Source organism: Pongo pygmaeus, chromosome 12 (assembly GCF_028885625.2).
Source record: "Pongo pygmaeus isolate AG05252 chromosome 12, NHGRI_mPonPyg2-v2.0_pri, whole genome shotgun sequence".
NCBI lineage: Eukaryota > Metazoa > Chordata > Mammalia > Primates > Hominidae > Pongo > Pongo pygmaeus.
The window spans coordinates 70,713,771-70,738,521 of record NC_072385.2 but is presented as its reverse complement, the minus strand read 5'-3'; the positions used below and the strand labels follow the sequence as shown (position 1 = coordinate 70,738,521).

Genomic DNA, 24,751 nt, shown 5'->3' with positions numbered 1-24,751 from the left:
ATTGTGTTTACTTTCTGTTTTCTATGGTTTACTTTGACTATCTTAAGCAATTTTGGTTATGCAAAATATATTTACTCATTTAGAAACGGGAAGTTGATAAGCTTATCAACTTTTCATATATATTTTGTTGAAAGATCTATAACATACCTCTGACAGCCTAGTATTTTCATACCTGCATTCCTTGGAGATATTGTGAGTTTGGTTCCAGACCACCACAATAAAACAAATATTGCAGTAAAGCAAGTCACACACATTTTTTGATTTCCCAGTGTACATAAAAGTTACGTTTACACTATACTGTAGTCTGTTAAATGTGCAATACCATTATGTCACGGCATCTTCACCAGGAGTTGGTTCCATGTCAAGAAGCTACTTTCTTTGTTCATCCAGAGACGCAACTCCTCATCCTTTCAGGTTTTATCATGAGATTGCAGCAATTCAGTGATATCTTTAGGCTCCACTTCTAATGCTGGTTCTCTTGCTATTTCCACCACATCTGTGGTTACTTCCTCCACTGAAGTCTTGAACGCCTCAGAGTCAACCATGAAGATCAGAATCAGCCTCTTCCTTCTTCCAAACTCCTGTTGATGTTGATATTTTGACCTCCTCCCATGAATCACAAAATTCTTAATCGTATCTAGAACGGTGAATCCTTTCCAAGAGGTTTTCAATTGACTGCCCAGATCATTAGAGGAATCACTACCTATGAGAGCTGTATCTTACCAAATGTATTTCTTAAATAATAAGACTTGAAAATCAAAATTACTCCTTGAACTGTGTGCTGCAGAAACAACACTAATCACCTGTACATCTCCATCACAGCTCTTGGGCGACCTGGTGCATTGTCAGTGAGCAGTGATGTTACTTTTTTAGGGAGCATGCTAAAAAGGAATGAGTAGTAATATTTTGGAAGGCATCTTTTTTTCTGCACAGCAGGTCTCAACAATGGGCTTAAAATATTCAGTAAACCATGCTGTAAAAAGATATGCTGTCATCCAGGCTTTGTTGTTGCATTTATACAGCACAGGTAGAGTACATTTAGCATCATTTTTAAGGGCCCTAGGATTTTCTGGAATGGTAAATGAGCATCGACTTCAACTTGGAAGTTGCATTCTTCAGTATCGACACAAGTTAAAGCTACATTAGCTTCAGACTTTTCTTCTGCAGCTTCCTCACCTCTCTCAGCCTTCACAGAATTGAATAGAGTTAGGGCCTTGCTCTGGGTTAGGCTTTGGCTTAAGGGAATGCTATGGCTGGTTTGATGTTCTATCCAGACCATTAAAGCTTTCTCTGCATCTGCAATAAGGCTTTATGCATTTTTTTAAACTTTCATGTGTTCATTGGGGTAGAATTTTTAATTTCCTTCAAGAATTTTTTCTTTGCATTCATAACTTGTCTAACTGTTTAGCACAAGAGGCCTAGCATTCAGACTGTCTTTGGTTTAGACATGCCTTCCTCACAAAACTTAATCATTTCTAGCTTTTCATTTAAAGGGAGAGACATACAACTGTTCCTTTCATTTGAACACTTAGTGGCCTTTGCAGGGTTTAACTGGCCTAGTTTCAATATTGTTGTGTCTGAGAAAATAAGGAGGTCTGGGGAGTGGTAGATGGGGGAACAACCGGGTGGAGCAGTCAGAATGCACACATTATTGATGAAGTTTGCCATCTTAAATGGGTGTGGTGCATTGCAGCCCAAAACAATTTTAGTAGTAACAGCAAAGATCACTCATCACAAATCACCTAACAGATATAATGAAAAGGTTTAGAATGTGGTGATGATGGCAGCTGTGGGCCGTCTGGAGTGGCGACTGTCTTCATGCCTGCTACAGCAGGGAAGCGTGGCTGAGGCCACACACTCCAAGCAGCTGGTGGGAACTGGGGACAAGCAGGAGCCCCACCCCTTCTGAGTTGGGGCTGGAGCTCCCTGGGTGCTACTAAATCTGCCCAAGCCGTGCTGCAGACCCAGGTACCCCTCTGCTCTTGGACCGTGGAGCAGGCGGGAGCCCTGCCCTCCAGGGTGCAGCTGCAGCTGCCCAAGTTGCGGCTGTGGACCTGGGCCTCCCACTGCAGGGAGCAGGCAGGAGCCCTAACCCCCCAGCACAGCTTGCCCAAACGGCGGCTGCAGACCCAGACATCCCTGCACTCTTGTGGGCCTGGGAAGGCTTCCCCTGCCCTCTCAGCTTTGGAAGTGCCTGCTCCTGCTGTCTGGCTTCTCCCTGCTGTTGGCACCTGCTCCAATCTTGGAACAAAGTTGGAGCTGAGCTCAGGTGCTGTCACAGCCCGGCCAGGTGTGCACATGCTCAGGGCAGTGCTGACACACCTGCCCCCTGCCACCTCGGCAGCAGACCCCTTCTGGATTTTGGGCACCGATGAGCATAGGAGGGAAGCCAATGGGTGGCTGAGGGCAGCTCCATGCTGGCCTGCAGGCACCCATTGGCACCTACACCCTAGGCATCATGAATGGCAGCAGGAGGTAGGTTCCTGGGTAGAAGGAGGAGGGTCTCCAGTGAGGCCCCACCTTCAGGCCAGGGAGGGCCTGAAGGCTGGGGGCCAGGCTGCCAGTTCCACAGACCAGAGTGGGAGGTTGTAGTGTTTTTTCCAGGCCGCCCATGAACCAATCAGCATGCAATTCCTCTTCTCTGAGGCCCATGAAAGCCCTGGGCTCTGTCAGAGCTGAGCAGATATCAGGACAATCAGCTGCAGAGAGAAGCAACCCATTCCAGGGCCTCTTCTCTTCTCAGAGCTGGGAAGTTGATGGGACTACTTGCCTGCAGAGAGGAGCAACCCAATCCAGGACCCCTGCTCTGCTGAAAGCTTGGAAGACACTGAGACAACCAGTTGCAATGAGGAGCAACCCATTCCAGGGCCTCCTGTCTGCTGAGAGCTAGAAAGATAATGAGACGACCTGCCTGTAAAGAGGAGCAACCCACTCCAAGGTCTCCTCTCTGCTGAGAGCTGCAGAGTTGACAGGATTACCTACCTGCAGAGAAGAGCTTCCCACTCCAGGGTCTCCTCTGCTAGGAGCTGAACACTTGTCAGGACACGCTGCTTGTGGAAAGGAGCTACCCACTGCGAATCTCCTCTGAGCTGTTCTGTTGCTCAGTAAAGCTCCTCTTCATCTTGCTCACCCTCCACTTGTCTGTGTACCTCATTCTTCCTGGTTGTAGGACAAGAACTCAGCTCTTTTAGCCACCCCATTGAATGGCAAGGTTAAAAGAACTGTAACACAAACAGGACTGAAACATGCCCCTTGCTCACCACATTGCAGGTGAAGAGAAGGAGAGAAGAGCTGCTGCCCATCAGGGAGCACATATCTGGGAGCTCTCCATGCCAGGGCTGTGACTCCCTCTTTGGGGCCCTGTGGTTCCTGGCATCTCCAAGCTTCCAGGTGCCACCACGTTCCCAGTGCCAGATGTGGAAACTGCAGTGCACTTGGTCTACCTGCAGCCTTGCAGAGAGCTGGTGCCTATGCCACACATGGAGCTTCCCACTCTGCTGCAGCAGCTGGTGTGTCTGACTGCACAGTGGCTAGACCCCACACTCACACACTCCCCTCATCACTCCATGCCTGACTCGCCCTTGGTAGGCATGGGATCCAGGTCAGTAGCGTGAGCCAAGTGCAGCATGCCAGGCCAAGTGGGTGGAATGAGTCCAGCAGGCCTGAGCAAAAAACTCAGGCAAAGGCACCACCGGCCACAGAGGTTTCCAGCCAGAAAAGCTACATCCCAAGGATCCTGTAACAGTACGAATTACCAAAATGTGACACAGACATGAAGTGAGCACATCCTGTTGGAAGAATGGTGCTGATAGACTTGCTAATCTTAGAGTTGTCACAAACCTTCAATTCCTAAGGTGGCAGATGGAATTAAGGTTGTTAATAAGCTGACCGTGACATAGTGGAAAGTATGCTAGGTTATCCATGTGACTCAATATAATTACCAGGGTGGTTAAATGGTAGAGAGTGGCAGAAGAGAAAGTCATCACATGTGATGTGAGAACAACTTGGCCCACTGTTGCTGGCTTTGAAGATGGAGGAAGGGGGTCACAAGTTAAGGAGTGGCTTCTAGACTTCTAGACAAGGGTGGCTTCTAGAAGCTGGAAAAGGGAGGGAAGCAAATTCTTCCCTATAGGCTCCAGAAAGGAAAGCAGCCTAGCGAACATCCTAATTTTAGCCCAGCAAGTCTTCTGATCCCCACAACAGTTGGATAATAAATTTTTTTGTTGTTTTAAGCAAAAAAAAACCTCTTTACTTAATAAAAAATGCAATATCTGGGAAGTGCAATAGAATGTAGTATGCCTGTAGGTATTTGTTAAGTCTGTTTCCATGTTAATTTGTGTCTCTATAGAATGTAAATTCCACAAGGACAATATCATGTTTGTTTTTGTATCCCAAGAATAGGTCTTGGCACAGACTGATAAATAAATATTTGTTCAATAGATGAATAGTTCCAGGCAGCCATATTATAAATGCATATTCAATGATTTAGTTCAAATAAAAGTTAGCATGTGCCCTTAGGTTTACAATATTAAAGAACAGTACTTTTAATGTCAAATTTACAACTGTGTTCTACTTCCAGTCATTTTATTTCTTTCCTACTGAATAATCTGGATCTATTTGCTGTATTGTTATACCTAAGTTATTCCTAGGTTGTAACTTTGGAAACATCAGGGATTACCTGTAGTATCCTAAAAGGTTCTTATTTGAGTTGTCTAATTTTCACCCAATGAATGATAATTTCACATATTCAAAGTTGTTCAAAATACAGATGACTCATGTAAAAAATTATATCTTAAGTTTGTTTCTCTGTCCTTTTTTGTTCTCTTTTATTATTTTTATTATAAGATTTTTCTAAAGCATATACTCTAAAGTTGCCTTAAAAGAACAGATCCTGTTAAAAAAAAAACAGGAGTGGAAAATAGTAACTGTTGCTTGCTTTTCTTGTTTTAGTGCCAATTTTTAAAATGCAACATGAATACATACTTATTATGTATATAATTTATGCATTTGTATTCTTAAAACTTTTTGTTTAAATTTAGAATATAAAACAAATGACAAATATTTTCTATAGTATCAGAGTATATATATTTTGTTCTGTTTTTAATGTATGTGTTTAAAGCACAGCTCTATTTTACAAATGTAAAATGTGAAAGCCAGTGTCAACTTCTTGGGTTATTATCTCGTTTTGTGTTTATTAACATAGTTTTTATGTTACTAGTATACATTTTAACAATAAAATGCTTTCTATTTTAAAATATGAGTACAGCATAACATTCAGTTAAGCATATCTGTTATGGTTCATCAAAATAACATCCACTGAATGTATTCTGTTGATTAACCAAACATCTCCTCTTTGTCTTTTTGGGTAACAGCATGCTCCTACTTCTCTTTAATTAAATGACCTTACCTTATATTTGTCTTGACTGGCTTCTGTTTACAGAAATTGTAAACCAGTTGAATGCTCTGAGCAGCTTAGATGAAGATCAAGATGACTGCATAAAGCAAGCAAATATGCGTTCAGCTAAATCAGCCAGTTCCTCTGAAGGTCTAAGAGCTTTCCTCCTTTCTTTCTGCTTCTGATTGCCTGTATTTACTGTGACCTGCTACCTCTTGACTTCTGTCTGTACTTATCTGTCAGTTTTGTCTTTGTGCTTTTCCTTGAATGTTTTCTTTGGTAATTTGTAGTGCACCAACAGGCAACAAGATAAAAGTACTTATCTTTAGCAAAGTCATGTCAGGATCCTTGATAGACAGTGGTTTTAAAACATTTTCTAAGATAATACTTGGTCATACAACATGCTATTTCTTCAGTGTGTTTATATATTATAAATATATTGTTTTTAGAATATTTGCTTATCATAAGCCCATTTCAGTTATTCCTGTTTGGGAGTGAAGAATGTTCTTTCTAAAAGTCTATGTCAACACTTTTTTATTGGCTCAAATTAAATTGACATGGAAGTTTCTTTAGTACAGTTCATTATCTGACATAATTTTCAGTTAATACTCAAATGTTTGTTTTGTTTTATTTGAAAATGTTGGTATGCTACAAAATACTTGAATGGCATTCTGTCATTGGTAAAATGCTGTATACTATTATTTGCAGGTATTATTCGTGTGAATTTTTACCATTTGAAATATTTCACGAATGTTCAATACTTACACTTAACCATAATAGGGAACTAACCCATATGTTTATTTTCAGAGCTTATCAACAAACTTAACTTTTTGGATGAAGCAGAAAAGGACTTGGCCACCGTGAATTCAAATCCATTTGATGACCCTGATGTTGCAGAATTAAATCCATTTGGAGATCCTGACTCAGAAGGTAGCAAGTTTTCTGTACTTTTAAAGTCTTTGTATAGTCAAGTTGACTTGAACTGTAAGGGCAGGAAAATATTTTCTTAAGAGACTAACACACAAAAAATTATTGTTTATAATGATATTATTATTGTGTTCAATACCACTTGGAGTTGATCATCAATTCTGGGTCACTTCTATGGAATTGCTTTTGAAGAAAAAAGAAAGCGTTACGTAAACATTTACGTGGGGCTTTACAAGTCTCATTCGTTTGGTCTACCAAGTAAGGTCAGAACGTGGGATATACTGATTTTGGGGTGGTGGAGGTAGCTTCTCTATATGGATCATTTTCCCTGACACTCAGTCTGATGAGCCCTTCTGCCTCAACTCTATATCTCTCTGGCTGAGATTCTCTAGCTGAGAATTAGTAGTGAGAGTGAGTTATGCATGTGCATGTAAAAACATGGAGCAGAGAGTAGGTTAAGAACGGCTGCTATTATATATATATACAGCATACTTGTGAGGTATAAAACCAGGGATTTTTTTCCTGAGTCATTTTTCTTATTAAGTAGTTTTGAACTCATAAAGCCTGGCTAAGGGCTGTTATAGAAGTGAGACTTCTGTTTAATTGAACTCTGTATGCTTAACATAAATGCAAGAATGATTAACTACTGTTTACATCTTTTTTGACTGTGTCTGAGAAATCTTCATGAGTTTTAAAGAATTTTGCTACTGCCTGTCATGGTGAAAATGAGGTTTTAGCTTCAGGATTCACTCTGTTATAGCAATATAATTTCATGATTCTTTCTCTGTCTCCTCTTCCTTTACTTTCTCCCTTCTTACCAGACTCCAAATTATTAATAGTAAGTGTGTATTCATGAGTTTTTATTTTGTTTGAGGGCTATATATTATGAACATATTTTAAATCTTAAAAAGGTTACAATAGCTGAGCACGGTGGCTCATGCCTGTAATCTTGCACTTTGGGAGGCTGAGGCTGGCGGATCACCTGAGGTCACAAGTTTGTGCCCAGCCTGACCAACATGGAGAAACCCCATCTCTACTAAAAATATAAAAAGTTAGCTGGGCATGGTGGTGCATGCATGTAATCCCAGCTACTCCAGAGGCTGAGGCAGGAGAATTGCTTGAACCTGGGAGGCGGAGGTTGCGGTGACCAAGATCGTGCCATTGCACTCCAGCCTGGGCAACAAGAGCGAAACTCCATCTCAAAAAAAGAAAAGAAAAAGTTACAATAAATCATAGAGGCAGTCAACTACCTCTTTTCATAGATTAGGAAGTTGAGACCGAGAGAAGTTGAATTATTTGACTTTAGGTAGATGGAGGTGGAGTTGGAGCTAAGATTCTTAATCAGGTATCCTTTTGACCCACAATTTCTTGATTTTATACTACATACAATTAAGTATATTGAGTTCAAAAATATTTACAAAATGTTTTGAGACATTCATTATTTGAACTTTCTATTTTAAAATCAAGTAAGTTTTCTAAATGTAAGTCTGTTATCGGAGGTATAAAAGAGAGTGGCAGACAACACATAAGATCATATTTCTATGAAGAAGAGGTAAGCCAGCCTGATTCAGAATCTTTAATATACCTGTAGAGCCAAACAAATATGTGTCAACCAGTGATCTCTTTAAATATATGCCTATTAGAGTCTTTAGAGTAAGTATTTTTTATTATTAAAATATTTTTATAGAAATAATTTATCTTTATTGATTAAAAACTTGCAGCCTCAAAACAGAAGTATTTGGGGAAGAAAAAAATGTGTTGCAATTGTTCAGATGATTCTTTTTTTACTTTTACAGCTTCAGTTCTCTTATATTTATGTGCTTGAGTGGCTTTTTTTTTTTTTGAGACAGAGTCTCACCCTGTCACCCAGGCTGGAGTGCAGTGGCACATTCTCGGCTCACTGCAACGTCCAACTCCCGGGTTCAAGCGTTTCTCCTGCCTCAGCCTCCCAAGTAGCCTGGATTACAGGCACGTGCCACCATGCCCAGTTAATTTTTGTATTTTTAGTAGAGATGAGGTTTCACCATGTTGGCCAGGATGGTCTCGATTTCCTGACCTTGTAATTGGCCCACCTTGGCCTCCCAAAGTGCTGGGATTACAGTCCTGAGCCACCGCGCCCGGCCCTTGAGTGGCTTTTTTAGAAAGCTACTAAATGTCGGCCGGGCACAGTGGTTCATGCCTGTAATCCTAGAACTTTGGGAGGCCAAGGCAGGTGGATCGCTTGAGACCAGGAGTTTGAGATGAGCCTGGCCAACATGGTGAAACCCGTCTCTACTTAACATACAAAAGTTAGCCCAGTGTGGGGCACACACCTATAATCCCAGCTGTTTGGAAGGCTGAGGCAGGAGAATCACTTGAACCCAGGAGATAAAGGTTGCAGTGGGCCAAGATCGTGCCACTGCACCCCAGCCTGGGTGACAGAGTGAGTGAAACTCCAGCTCAGGAAAAAAAAAAAAAAAAAAAAAGAAAGAAAGAGTCTTCTCTTAAACCCGCCTTTGTTGCCTATTCTAGCATCTTCAAATCTTGCTCTATAGTTTGTATACTTTCTTGCTTTTGGTATTGTAACTGATGAATTTGCTTGGATTAATTTTTGCAATCCTCTTCCTGAAAGAAAAAAATAAAAATCTTATTTTTATTGACCTATTTTGTCAGTTTCTTAAACATTTGAGCCCTGATATTTGTTAATACAAAATTGGATAGGAAAAACTTTACAGTCTCTCTTCCCTTATGGAGAAAAGAAAATGCTTAATTTACATGATTATAAAGATCCTAGTGGTGTTAAGTTTGAATATTATCATGGTATTACAAAAGATACTATTACTGAGTCTCTTCTTTAATGTAGGCTATGTTTGAATTCATTTCAGTATTGATTTATTATGATTTTATGACTTCTCTTTCACACTTACTTGCTTCTCCATGGTGTACAGGCTTTCAGCTCAGAAGTTTTCATTTTACGTTCTTTTCAACATAAAGACAAAATAAATTTTCTGGGCTAACATGTAGAGTATACATAGTTTGACTTTGAAATATAAAAGTCATTGGCCAGGCATTGTGGCTCACGCCTGTAATCCCAGCCCTTTGGAAGGCTGAGGCGGGCAGATCACCTGAGGTCAGGAGTTCAAGACCAGCCTGGCCAATAGGGTGAAACCCCATCTCTACTAAAAATACAAAAAATTAGCCAGGCGTGCTGGCGGGCGCCTGTAATCCCAGCTACTCGGGAGGCTGAGGCAGGAGAATAGCTTGACCCTGGGAGGCAGAGGTTGCAGTGAGCCGAGATTGCACCATTGCACTCCAGCCTGGGCAACAAGAGTGAAACTCCATCTCAAAAAAATAAAAATAAAAGTCATTAATAAATGTCAGTCATAAAATTTTTATAATAGATTAAGTTGTTTGAAATGTCACTTAGGAAACAATTTTTCTTGAGAATTTCAATAATCAATTTCCTGCCTTCCTCTCATAGAATATTTTGTTAGCATTGCACAGCATAATTAAAATTGCTTTTAATGCACTATGACTTTTGGCTCACTGAAATTTTTCTACAATTTGAGAAAATATTTTTATCAGCAAATCTTAGTTTTATTACAAATTCTTGTTTTAAAATACTAACAAACATAAAAGAAAAAGCCTTGTGCTAAGTACTACTACTACTATAGTGGTTTTGTATTTTGTATTTTGAGTGGTTTTAGTTTAAAAATACCACTGAGGCCGGGGCACAGTGGCTCACGCCTGTAATCCCAGCACTTTGGGAGGCTGAGGCAGGTGGATCACTTGAGGTCAGGAGTCCGAGACCAGCCTGACCAACATGGTGAAACCCTGTCTCTACTAAAAATACAAAAATTAGCCAGGCGTGGTGGCACATGCCTGTAATCCCAGCTACTCAGGAGGCTGAGGTGGGAGAAATTCGCTTGAACTGGGGAGGCAGAGGTTGCAGTGAGCCGAGATCGCACCACTGCACTCCAGCCAGGGCAACAGAGTGAGACTCTGACACACACACACACACACACACACACACACACACACACACACACACACACACACACACACACACACACACACACACACACACACACACACACACACACACACACACACACACACACACACACACACACACACCCATTGTTGTCCAGGCATGGTGGCTCACACCTGTAATCCCAGCATTTGGGAGGCCGAGGCAGGTGGATCACTTGAGGTCAGAAGTTCAAGACCGTGCCACTGCACTACAGCCTGGGCAACAGAGTGAAACTGAAACTGTGTCTCAAAAAAAAAAAAAAAATGAAAGTACCATTGTTTTCAAATTAAAATTTGAAATAATAAAAGCTAGAAAAACTTGACATATCTATCAGCTTACCAGTATTATTATAGTGCTTTCAACTTGAAGATTCTTATGTTATTATTGATTGAATTTAAGTTACATTGAAAAAATAATCTCATTAAAAGCTCTAAAGATTTAAGGTCTTGTAGCATACAGAAACCTCCTCTTTGAAAACTTTGAGAAAACAAGTTCAGTGGCCTGTGAGTATATGTACGACATAGGACAGAATGAATTATCAGATCCCTGAGTGGTCTGTGCTTATGTAAATACCAAAGAACATTTCAAAAGTGAATTATTTTATTTTATTTTTTTAATTTTATTTTTCTGTTTTTTTTTGTTTGTTTTTTTTTTTTTTAAACAGAGTCTCGCTCTGTTGCCCAGACTGGAGTTCAGTGGCGCAGTCTCAGCTCACTGCAATCTCTGCCTCCTGGATTCAAGCGATTCTCCTGCCTCAGCCTCCTGAGTAGCTGGGATTGCAGGCCCCCGCCACCCTACCCGGCTAGTTTTTGTATATTAAGTAGAGACAGGGTTTCACCATGTTGGCCAGGCTGGTCTCGAACTCCTTGACCTCAAGTGATCTACCCACCTCGGCCTCCCAAAGTGTTGGGATTACAGGTGCAAGAGACTATGCCCGGCCTTAAATTTTATTTTTGAATTGAGGTCATGCTCCGTCACCCAGGCTGGAGTGCTGTGGTACAATCATGGCTCACTGCAGCCTTGAACTCTTGGGTTCCGGCCATCCTTCCACTGCAACCTCCCTAGGAACTGGGACTACAGGTGTGCGCCACCATAACTGGGCCATTTCATGTTCTTTTAAAAACAGAAATTTATTATGTATCGGTTTGTAATGGTAAGCTGGTAGACTACAATAAAAGAATATAATTTTGCACATCTAAGAAAACATTTTCAAAATTGGCATATCATAATGTTAATACTATTAGATACTGCAGAAGATCTCAAGAAACAGTAATGATCCAAAAATGCCATTTTTGGGAGTACCATTACTGGAGAAATTGACAGAGATTTTAGATATCACATCTTCTAAACATTAAGAATACTTAGCCCCTCTAAAATATATTATTGTTTTATTATTGCTTTGCTCTTTCTCAGCCCCATAGAGCTTATTAATTCAATAGTGCATATATTTGAGAACACTAAACAATATTAGAAAATATCATATGGTATTAATATGATTTAATTCATCTGCTATTATTTTATAGAACCGATCACTGAAACAGCTTCACCTAGAAAAACAGAAGACTCTTTTTATAATAACAACTTTAATCCCTTTAAAGAGGTGCAGACTCCACAGTATTTGAACCCATTCGATGAGCCAGAAGCATTTGTGACCATAAAGGATTCTCCTCCCCAGTCTACAAAAAGAAAAAATATAAGACCTGTGGACATGAGCAAGTACCTCTATGCTGATAGTTCTAAAACTGAAGAAGAAGAATTGGATGAGTAAGTACATTTCATTTTGCTATCATCACAAGTTAGTCTCTATGTTAACTAAAGAGATCCTTTTGTAATGTACCTTTAGATGGGTACAAATCATTAATGTACACTTTATAAGTCAGTATCTAACTCGTCCACTATCTGAGTGTTTATAGTCTTAAACCTTATTCTCCCACCCTCTTCCAGGTATGTGTGTGTATACCCTAAACTAACAAGTGAGGAAGATATATTCCTAGAATCTCTGGTTGGAATTCCAATTGTGTCTTCTCACAGAAACTATATTATAAATGGTATTTAGGTTTTTGGGTTTTTTTTTCCATCAAACTCTGTAGACATTAAACTTCAGTTATGTTGTAGGTCTGTTGGGGAGGAGAACAAAATAATCATTTGTGGTATTGATTTGATAAGAAGACTTGTTTAGATACCAAACAGTGAAATAATAATATTTCTAAATTAGGGATTATCACAAGCTCAGTATGAATAGACTGTGTAATTAGGGCTGCCATTTGCCCAAATCTGGAGTGGGGATAAAAAGGGGATATGTTCATGTTGTAATCTGGAGTTATACAGTTCACAGCCCATGTGGCTACAGACCATGACCCTAAGTGTGTTTTAAAAGCAGCAGCAAAACCTCCACTTCCAGCCATGATGGGATAACACAGACTGGATTTAGCCTCTTAAACAACTAAAAAATGGAATAAAATTATATGAAATAATAGGATTCAGACATTGGACACAAACAGCACAGGATAATGATCCCCGAGAGAACAGAAACAAGACGAGCCCTACAATTATGTAACTTACCTGTGGGACAGAGTTTCTAAATGCAGTTCAGAGAGAAAAAACTCAGATCCCAGTAATCACCCTGAATTAAGGAGACAGAGTCTGGACTTGGGAGTACTGAGGTGACTAGAATTTGTAGAAGAGAAGAGGTACAGAATTTGTACCTGTATGAGGAGCACTACTCTATGAGATCTCTTTCAGAGATCTGTAGAAAGCTCCTCCTGAGTCTTTAGCTGAGTGTGGATCAGAGCTTGCGTGTGAGGAAATCACTAAGGACAAAGAAACAAACAGAATGATCCCTGGAGTTTGCCCCAGACCAAGAATAATTTGTGTTCCCACCAGCCAGAAAGAAAAGACTTCCTAACACATGGGACATTGAGTAGAGGCCTCAGAGAGGTATTGCATCAGTTGTGGGGCCAAATTAGCCCTAAACTGAAAGCTGTTCTAGGCCTACCTAACAAAGCTTAAAGGCAAGGCTCAAAAGAATCAAACTTATCTCAAGTAATTTAACTGCATCACACATGAAGCTCAAAACAGTTTTAATCAATACCAGAAACTCCAGCACACAAAACATGAAATTCATACTGTATGACAGCCAATCAAACATTTATCAGGCATGTAAAGAAACAAGAAAATCTGACCTGACCCATAATGAGGAGAAAACATAATCATTAGTATAGATGCAGAAATGGGACAGATGATGGAATTAAAAGATCAACATGGTAAAATAACTTTTATAAATATATTCCAGATATCCAAGGTAGAAGAAAACAGCATAGATGATATTAGAAAATTGAAATTGAATTTATAAAGATGAGATTTTTCATCTCATACAAAGTCAGATGAAAAATAGACTGGATGAGGTTAACCCCATGTTAAGTACTGCAAAAGGAAATACTAGTTAACCTAAAGACATAGCAATAGAATCCATCCAGATTAAAAGAGAGAAAGAAGAAAATAACAAAGGATCAGTGAACTGTGGAACAACTTCAATGGCCTAACGTGTGTAAAGAAGCGAAGAGAAGGTCAGGGGACAGAAAAAGTATTTGAAGAAATAAACACCAAAAGTTTTAGAAATAAAAAAAATTTAAAAATATAAACAAACCTACAGGTCAAAGAAGCCGAATGAAACTCAAGCACAAGAAAAATGAAGAAAGTCATAGCAAAGCTTGTTAACAAAAACAACTCAAGCCAGAAGACAATGAGGTGATATTCTTAAAGGACTGAAAGAAAAGTATAACAACAAAAACCTGTCAACATAATTTTCTATTCCCAGCACTCCAAAAAAGCAAAATGATACTACTTGAAAATTTGGATCTACACGAAGGAAAAAAGCACATGAAATGATAAATATATTAGTATATATAAAGTACTTGTCTTATTTTAAAAAATCTCTCTGGTAGATAATTGTTTAAGGCTTCAGTAATGTATTCTGGGTTTTATAACATGTAGAAGTAAAACGTTATGACAGTTGTGTAAAGGCTGAGTAGCAGAATGAAAGGATACTGTTTTAAGCTTCTTATACATAATGTTACTTGAAGACACTTTTTTCAGAGTTGACAATTGTTTATATAGAAAATCATAAGGAATCTTTAAAGTGGGTACTAAAACTAAAAAGTAAATTTAGCAAGGTTACAGGCTACAATATTAATATATAAATTCAATTGTATTTCTCTGTAGTCACAATGAACAATCAGAAATCAATATTGAAAAAAATACCATTTATAAAAGCATCCAAAACAAAAAACTCAGGGATAAATTTGAACAAAGATGTGTAATATCTATATACCGAAAACAACAGAACATTGCTGAGAGAAATTAAAGAGTGAAATCAATGGGAAAAAATACAATGGCCATGGATTCAAAGATATAAGTTATTTTCAGTCAATTTATAAATTCAGTGCCATCCCAATCAAAATTTTAGCATGCTTTTTTAAAAAATAATTTGTAAGCTTTTTATAAAATGTATGTGGAAATGGAAGGGACCTAGAATAATCAAAACAATTTTGAAAAAGAGCAAAATTTGAGGGTTTATACTATCTGATTTTAAAACTCATTAACCAAGACAGTGTGGTATTAGTTTACTAATAGACTATAGGTGACTGGAAGAGAGCCTGGAATTAGATTCATACATATATTGCCAATTTATTTTTGACAAAGCTAGCAAAGAAAATCAATTATGAAATGATAATCTTTTCAACAAATGATGCTAGAACAATTAAATGTCCATATGCCCCTCCTTAACAAAAAAAAAAGCTACAAGTCTTACCTTCCACTGTATAAAAAATGTATCTAAAAATAGATCACACAACTAAAAATAAGAATAAAAACTGAAGATTCAGCTGGGCACAGTGGCTCACGCCTGTAATCACAGCACTTTGGGAGGCTGAGGCGGGCGGATCACTTTAGGTCAGGAGTTCAAGACCAGCCTGGCCAACATGGTGAAACCCTGTCTCTACTAAATCTACTAAAAAAAATACAAAAACTTAGCTGGGCATGGTTGCAGGCACCTGTAATCCAAGCTACTTGGGAGGCTGAGGCAGGAGAATTGCTTGAACCCGAGAAGTGGAGGTTACTGTGAGCCGAGATCACACCATTGTACTGCAGCCTGGGCAACAACAGCAAAACTCCATCTTAAAAAACAAAAAACTGAAGATTCTAGAAGAGGACATAGGAGAAAATCTTAGTGACTTTATATTTGGGAGATTTCTTAAGTAGAATGCAACAAAACACAAAGGATAAAACAAAAAATGGTTAATTTGTACTTCATCAATATTAAAACCTTTTTCTCTTTATAAAACTCTTACAAAAATGAAAAGGCAAGCCACAGTTTGGCAGAAATGATTTGCAATACCTGCATCTGGCAAAAGACGTATCCAGAATATGTAAAGAACTCTTTTAACTCAGTGATAAGAAAGGGGAGGCCAGGTGCAGTGGTTCATGCCTATAATCTCAGCTACTCAGGAGGCTGTGGTTGGAGGATCGCTTGAGCCCAGAAGTTGGAGACCAACCTGAGCAGCGTAACAAGAGTCTATCTCTTAAAAAAATTTTTTTTTTAAATTAGCTGGGTGTGATGGTGCACACCTGTGGTCCCAGCTACTCAGGAGGCTGATATGGGCTGATCACTTGAGCGCAGGGGTTCAAGGCTGCAGTGAGCTATGATCCCTCCATTGCACCCCAGCCTGGGCAACACTGTGAGACCTCATCTCTAAAAAATAATAAATTTAAAAATTTATTAAAAGAAAGGGGGAAATATTTCAACAGACATTTCACAAATAAAAATATTGTATAGGAATGGAAAGATGCTCAGCTTCATTAGTCATCAAGAAAATGCAGATTGATACCACAATAAGATATCACTACACACCTACCCAAATGACTAAAATTTACAAGACTGACTATACCAAGTATTGTCAAGGATGTGGAGCCACTGGAACTCCACAGAACTCTCAGAGTACTTCTGAATGGTTCAACCATTTTAGAAAAAAGTTCAGCAGTCTCTGAAAAAGTTAAACATACATGTATCACTTGACCCAGCCATTCCATTTCTACGTTTCAAGAGAAATGAAAGCATATGTCCACAAAGACTTCTACATAAATATTTTAACAACTTTATTTATTATAATAACAAAATGGGAACAATTCAAATATCTATCAACAGGCAAATGGATAAACAAACTGTGGCATATCCATACAATGCAGTACTACTCAGTAATAAAGAGGAACAAACTGTTGGTAAATTGCAAGATCATTATGCTGAGTGAAAGAAGACAGACCAGAAAATAGTATACTGTGTGATACCATTTATTTTAAACTCTAGAACATGCAAACAATCTGTAGTGAGAAAAAGCAGATCAGTAGTTGTTTACAATCAGAGCTGGAGGGAGGAAGAGATTAAAAAGGGGCACCCAGGAAACTTTTGGAGGGACTGGAAATGTTTGTTATCTTGATTTGTGCTGATGGTTTCACACTTGCATGCATGCATAAAAAATACTCATTAAATTTTATTTTCAAGTGTAAGCCATTTATTGTTTATCATTTATACCTAAATAAAGCTGTTTTAAAAAGAACAGCAATCTTTAACTTTAATAACAGAAATATTATATCACATGGGTGATTTCCAGCTTGGAATTCTTGGGCCTTTAGGTCTATTTGATGTAAATAAGTGGTATGTGACAGGAGAGATCTTTAAAATATTTAATAATAAGTAATATAATTATATGATCACTTGTGAGGCTATATGAGTCTTTGCTTTCTTTGGAAATACATAAACTTTTGTGTATTAACATTATTTAGAATTTGGGAAAAACAGTTATTTCTTTAAAAATGCAGGTTGAAAGGAAAATATTTCCAAACACTCTATATGTGGGTTGAGAGGGGAATAATAATAAGGCTCCTTTGATTCATGAAAGTTTGGGGTAATAGCTTTGTGCAAAGGGAGAAATGTTATCTCTCTCTTGTGCATTGGTTAGCTCTTATTTTGAACACTATTTGACTACTAGTTGTTGTATTTTATAAGGGGCATTGGTGATTCAGAATGTTACCAAAGTAGAGAAAAAGAGTCATTAAAGTGTCCAGAACCATATCAAATGAACAATGATTCAGAGCACAGGGACTGTTTGATTTTAAAAATAGATGATTTAAGGGAACTGTAATAACCAACTTCAAATATTTTAAGACTAGCCGGGTGTGATGGCTCACACCTGTAATCCCAACACTTTGGGAGGCCAAGGCAGGTGGATCACCTGAGGTCAGGAGTTACAGACCAGCCTGACCAACATGGTGAGACCCACCCCCCCGTACTAAAAATACAAAATTAGCTGGGCGTAGTGGCAGGTGCCTGTAATCCCAGCTACTCAGGAGGCTGAGGTGGGAGAATCGCTTGAATCTGGGAGGTGGAGGTTGCAGTGAGCCCAGATCATGCCACTGCACTCCAGCCTGGGCAACAGAGCGAGACTGCATCTCAAAAAAAAAAAAAAATATATATATATATAGAGAGAGAGAGAGAGAGAGAGAGACTTTTATTTGAAAGAGTGAGAAAATTGACTTGTTTTCTGTTGCTGTGGAGTTGTGTTTCTCATCTTTTCCACATTTTATAGCATGTGCTACATGCTTCCTGGGTATGGCTAGGTTTTGATAAAACCTAAAAAAGTTCTAATCTCCAAAAGTCTCAGAATTACATCATAATAATCATCTGATTCTAAACCCAAACCCAGGTTGACATCTTATTACTAATTAATAACTATATGGGGGGTTGAAACATTGGCCCAACTCTTGGTAAAGTTATTGTATTTGTTTTCTTTGAAATAGCTAACATGTGATTGAAATAAAATTTCTCATGGGTGGTGTAGGTGCTGAGTAATAGCCACACGCCTAGAATATTTGAATGTAAATGCAAACTTTAAGTACAGGCATTCAGGTATTCCAAGATACGTGGGTATTACATAACACACTCACACCTGCTCTCTTATTAACAAATTAAAGAGACATCTAATGTTTGCTTAAACTTTTTAAATGCCTTAATAAAAACTAAAATCAGAATCATTAGGTGTTTCCTTTTGGCCATTCTTTTTCCACATGAAAGTCACAGTCTTTACAAGTTTCTCGTGAATAAAGAGTGTTCTAACTTGCTGAATAATCTGCGGTTACCAGAGGGAGCCTGTAAATACTCTAGCTTCTTTATTTTGTAGAAATATACACACAAGTTCTAAAGATTGTGCATAAGCTAATGTGCAAGTCCAGGAAGAACTCTGTTTGTATTAATTACTTGTTTAGTATTTATCATCTTTTCTCTACAAAAGTTTATAGGTTCAGTGTCAGTAGCAGAAATCTTCCAAAATTTGTTCTTACTTCAATAATAAACTTATGACCTTTCATCAAGCAAAAAGCCTATGTGACTCATCTTCCATTACCAAACTTCCTGTATACTCTGACATTAAACTATCACAAATAAATAATACTGAATCGTTTGATGTGTGAAACTACCTTTAGTGCCCCAGCATATCCATAAGCACAAAGAGAAAGTATTCACCCTTCCTTGCCTTTAGGACGTGTCCTTTACACTTAGCAACTGCATGGGTTTCTCAGTTACTTATGTTTGGGGGATAATTCAACTCTTCTAGTTTATGTAGTAAAAATGAAAACCAATAAACCAATATTATTTTTTCAGAACTTTTATGAAGTGACTTTTGAGGCCCAGCATGCAGTCATTTCTGGTATGGTTTTGTGTCGGTTTGCCAAGGAAACCTTTCATTGAATTTTATTCAGGGAAGCTACATGCCCATTTTAATAACTTTGAATTTGTTTTTCCAAAGAAACATAGATATCAAGGTGAGAGGAAGAGACTATTCCTTAGCTTCATTTTGTATTATTTTTCCAGTATGTTTAAATTAATCCTGAACCAACTTTGGTTTTTCTCTCTATAATTCATTTTTCTTGATGAATTGTTTTCTAAACAATAAATAATGTCATTTAAGATTATTCTGTCCAGTTTTCTCCTAACATAACTGATGAATTTTCAACTTACTGAGTTAATGATATAACTAATTTATTACTCAAATATACAATACCAAGATTAAAATAATTGTCTTTTAGAGTGATGCATAAAGTTCTGAAATAGATTTTTCAAATCATAGATGATCAACAGAATGTGAAAATAGTCCCAATTCTGTAAATATTTTTTCTTTGCTTACATTTATTTATATTTAAAATATATTAATCAGCAAGTGTGTAACTTGTCATTGTAGAGAAAGGGATAAGTGTTCGCATAATACTATCTCCGTACAGCCACTATTCCTGTTCATTTTTTATAGCACTTAAAAAAATTGATATATGCTTCACATAACATGAAATTATACACTTTAAAATGTACATGTCAGTGATTTTTAGTATGTTCACTATATTGTTCTACCATTACCACTATCTAATACCAGGATGTTTTCATTACCACAAGAAGAAACCTCATACCTATTAGCATTTAGTCCCAATTTCCCACTTCCTTCATTCTCTGGCTACAACTAATCTACTTTCTGTTTCTGTGAATTTGACTATTCTGGACATTTCACCTAAATGGAAACATTTCCTGTTCATTCTTGAAAAGTAGGGAATTGAATTTAAGTTAGGGATCTCTGATCTAGAAGGGAAAAGGACCATTCAAAACTTTTATAAGTGGAGGCTTCTTGTCCTTATTCTGATTTAGTGCTTAACCAATAGTGGTGCCAGCACACTGTTGTCTCAGAGGTGAATTACAAGTGTGTGGAGATATTAATTTTCTTAGTCCTAAAGTACTTGGCAAATGCAAGTGTTAAACGCTCTGAAGAGAGGCACTCTTAACTTAGACTACACAGGAATTCCTCAGATGAAATCCTGAACTCACAATATAGAATTACAAAACACACAAGGAAACAGTTTACTAAGAGAAAGAGTCAGGAGACAAAAGAAATAGTAGGATTATACATGCAAGAACTTCAAATACTAGATTTGTCAGATAGAGACTATAAAGTAAGTATGTTTAAATGATTAGTAACTCAAATCTTTGTAACTGAGGTACCATACACACAGATACCTGAAGAAATACACTTATTAAACTTAAAAATTTCTGGAGAATTAAATATTAGACACAAAGAAAAAATGAACTGGATCAGAGATGTGAGAGAGTTATCTAGAATATAGCACAAAAAGAATAAAGATTTATAAAAATGGAAAGGCTAGGAAACCTGACAAGAAGTTGTTCAACATATATCTAATAAGATATTTCAAAGAGAATAGAGAAAATACAGAAGAGGCTATCAAAGAGATAAATGCAGATAATTTTTCAGAACTGATAAAACACATGGCTCTTCAGACTGAGGAAATACAAGGAGTCTGAAACAGAATAAATCAAAATAAATCCACACCTAGACATGTCATAGGTGTCAAAATTGCTCAAACCAGAAATAAAGAGATCTTAACTACATAGAAAAGATGACTTACAAAGGAGCAATATTAGGCTGACAGTGGATTAATATCTTCAAAACCCTGAGATAGAATAACTGACAACTAGAATTCTCTACCCAGCTAAACTATCACTTAAATGTAAGGCTGAAATAAAGACATTTTCAAAGCCTGGGAGAATTTACTATAAGCAGAATCTTGCTGAATGAACTGCTAAAACATGTTCCATAATGAGGGGAGAATTTAACATAGAAGAAAAGATGAAATACAAGAAAACGTAACAGAGCTCAAGCATAAAAAAGAAATCAAATCGACATTTTTACATCTTATTTCCTTTTCCTTGGGTATGGAAAATATACACGATTTACTATTTTTAATATTTAACATTTTTCTAAGGTTCTATATATAATAGTTTGAGCTGAATGTGACCTTGTATTAAATATTTTTAAGTACTTTTTAAAACCAAATTAAAAAAAAAAATCTGGGTAGAAATGGACCAAAAGAGTAATAGTCATTATTTCCAAATTCCAGGTTATCACTGGTTTGGGTTTTATTTGAAAAAAGAAATTTTAGTTTTCAGTGCATGTTTTATTATTTTACTTGTAAATGAACTATTTTTTGAGAGACATCTAACAATAATTCTTCTTTCACTTAGATCAAATCCTTTTTATGAACCTAAATCAACTCCTCCTCCAAATAATTTGGTAAATCCTGTTCAAGAACTAGAAACTGAAAGGCGAGTGAAAAGAAAGGCCCCGGCTCCACCAGTCCTCTCACCAAAAACAGGAGTAGTAAATGAAAACACAGTTTCTGCAGGAAAAGATCTCTCTACTTCTCCTAAGGTAGGATTTTATTCATAGTAAAACATGTGTTAATATTTGCTCTTTTCTCCCCATGCCATTTAATTTAAATTAAGAAAAGTAATTTTTGGCTATTTTTGATGATTTAAAAGTAATATCCAAGAAAATCTATTGTACTGCAACACTGCATTTATGTTTGTGAGCCCATAAGTTTACAGTACGGTATGGATTGGATGGCTTGGGTTAAGATTGTTTTTAAAATGCTATTTTGAAATGAGATGAAGAAAGGTCTTATAATTGTAAGACTGGTGCTTTAAAGAAAGGATACTCTATAACTATAGGAGAGCTTCAGCAGACAGGCCCCTGCTGATGCACACCCACCCACCACCTCCCCACACCGCTTTGATGGCATGCATGTGTACACAGACCTCACCACCCTGTTGTCACTGATGGGCTTGTGCACAGACCTCGTGACTACCACCCTGACCCTACCCTGCCCCCTCCAGTACACACATGTGTGCACCCTGCCACTCCGCCATTGCTGGTGTAAGCATATGCACACAGACCCTGCCACCCTGCCCCTGCCAGCATGTAGGCACTGCTGCCCCATCCCTGCTGGTGTATGCGCACCCCATCTCATTGTTGCCACCAGTGCAAGTGCACATGCACAGTCCCCACTGCCCCATCAGTATGGAACCCCATTGCTGCCACCCTGATGAAATGCTTTTGCCAGCACCCCACATCAAGGTGATCTTGCCAGCAGACTGGGAACATCTCAGCTCCTCGAGCACAGCAGGTGCTTAACTTTGAGGTCCCAGATAACAAAGCCGTGGGTCTGGTACCAGGCCCTGTGGGTTAGAGCATGCAGCCCACGAGTGCTAAGAGAGCCTTGGCCCCCTGAAATAATCCAAAAACAAAGCCAGTCATCTGAACACAACTTATACCATGGTCAAACCTTCAATGGCATCAAATAATGTAAAAGTAAAAAACTGCATCCAAAGGACAGCAGCTTCAAAGATTAAAGGAACATCAGCCCACAGAGATGAGAAAGAGCCAGTGCAAGAACTCTGGCAACTCAAAAACCCAGTGTCTTCTTACCTCAAAACAATCACACTGGCTCCACAGCAATGATACTTAACCAGGCTGAAATGGCTAAAATGACAGACATAGAATTCAGAATCTGGATAGCCATAGAGATAATCAAGATTCAGGAGAAAGTTGAAATGTAATCCAAGGAATCCAGTAAAATGAGACAAGAGCTAAAAAATGAAATAGTCATTTTATGAAAGAACCAAAATTATCTGATAGAGCTGAAAAACTCACTGGAAGGATTTCATAATACAATCGGAAGTATTAACAGCAGAATAGACCAAGCTGAGGAAAGAATCTCAGAGCTCGGAGACCAATTCTTCTAAACAGCTCAGTCAGACAAAAATAAAGAAAAAAAAAAGAATGAACTAACAAAACCCCTAAGAAATATGAGATTATGTAAAGAAACCAAACCTACTACTCATTGGCATCCCTGAAACAGAGGGAGAGAGAGCAAGCAACTTGGAAAACATATTCAAGGATATTGTCCATGAAAATTTCCCCATCCTTGCTAGAGAGGTCAACATTCAAATGCAGGAAATTCAAAGAACCCCTGTGAGATTCTATATAAGATGACCATCCCTAAGTCATATGGTCATCAGATTCTCCCAGATCAAAGTGAAAGAAAAAATGGTAAAGGCAGAGAGAAAGGGCATGTCACCTTTACAGGAACTCCACCAGGCTAACCACAGACCTTTCAACAGAAACCCTACAAGCCAGAAGAGATTGGGAGCCTATATTCAGCATTCATAAAGAAAAGAAATTCCAACCAAGAATTTTCATATCCAGCCAAACTAAACTTCATAAGAAAAGAAGAAATAAATTTCTTTTCAGAAAAGCAAATGCTAAGGGAATTTGTTATCACCAGACCTGCCTTACAGGAGGTCCTTAAGGGAGTGCTAAACATAGAAACCAAAGATAATTATTGGCCACCACAAAAAAACAGTTAAATACATAGACCATTGTATTAGTCTGTTCTCACACTGCTATAAAGAACTACTCAAGACTGGGTAATTTATTTTAAAAAGAGGTTAAATTGACTCACAGTTCTGCAGGCTGTATAGGAGACATGGCTAGGGAGGCCTCAGGAAACTTAAAATCATGGCAGAAGGCAAAGGGGAAGCCAGCACATCTTACATGGTGGGAGCAGAAGGAATACACACATTCAAACAACCAGATCTCATGAGAACTCACTCAGTATCATAAGAACAGCAAGGTGGGGAAACCTGCCCCATGATCCAGTCACATCCCACCAGGTCCCTCCTCCAACATTGGGAATTACAATTCGACATAAGATTTGGGTGGAGACACGGAGACAAACCATATCAACCATGGACACTGTAAAGCATCTACACAATCAAATCTATATAACAATTAGCTTAACAACACAATGATAGAACCGAATCCACATATGACAATATTAACCTTGAATGTAAATTATCCAACCTGCCATTGTGTGCACCACTTAAAAGGCACAGAAGAGCAGGTTGGATAAAGAAGACCCAACTGTATGCTGTCTTCAAGAGACCCATCTCACGTGCATTGACACCCATAGGCTCATAGTAAAGGGATAGAGAAAAATCTACCAAGCAAACAGAAAACAAAAAAGGGGAGGGGTTGCTCTTCTAATGCTAGACAAAACAGACTTTAAGCCAACAAAGATCAGAAAACACAAAGAAGGGCATTACATAATGGTAAGGGGTTCAATTCAATAAGAAGACTTAGCTATCCTAAATAATATGCACTCAACACTGGAGCACCCAGATTCATAAAACAAGTTCTTAGGGACCTACAGAGAGATAACTACGCAATAATAATTGGAGCCTTCAACACCCCACTGACAATATTAGACAGACCGTCCAGGCAGAAAACTAATGAAGATATTCAGAACCTAAACTTGTCACTTGACTAAATGGACCTAACAGACATCTACAGAACACTCTGACCAACAACAGAATGTACACTATTTTCATCTGCACATGGTACATACTCCAAAATCAACCACATGCTCAGTCGTAACACAATTCTCAACAAATTCAATATAACTGAAATCAT

General features: G+C 38.2%; 1 protein-coding gene across 39 annotated transcripts in view; it reads left to right on the top strand.

Annotated features, from left to right (window-relative positions):
* Nucleotides 1-24,751, top strand: part of EHBP1 (EH domain binding protein 1) — a 381,714-nt gene that overhangs the window by 181,361 nt on the left and 175,602 nt on the right. For 25 of the 39 annotated variants that reach the window (XM_054475129.1, XM_063648666.1, XM_054475115.1 and 22 more), the window contains exons 8-10: nt 6,203-6,325; nt 11,858-12,098; nt 21,463-21,649. In XM_054475129.1, coding sequence (XP_054331104.1) covers nt 6,203-6,325; nt 11,858-12,098; nt 21,463-21,649 — 551 coding nt within the window. Of the gene's footprint in view, nt 1-5,440; nt 5,546-6,202; nt 6,326-11,857; nt 12,099-21,462; nt 21,650-24,751 lie in introns of all 39 variants that reach the window. The other 14 variants (XM_054475109.2, XM_054475124.1, XM_054475096.1 and 11 more) reach the window with 1 other exon arrangement.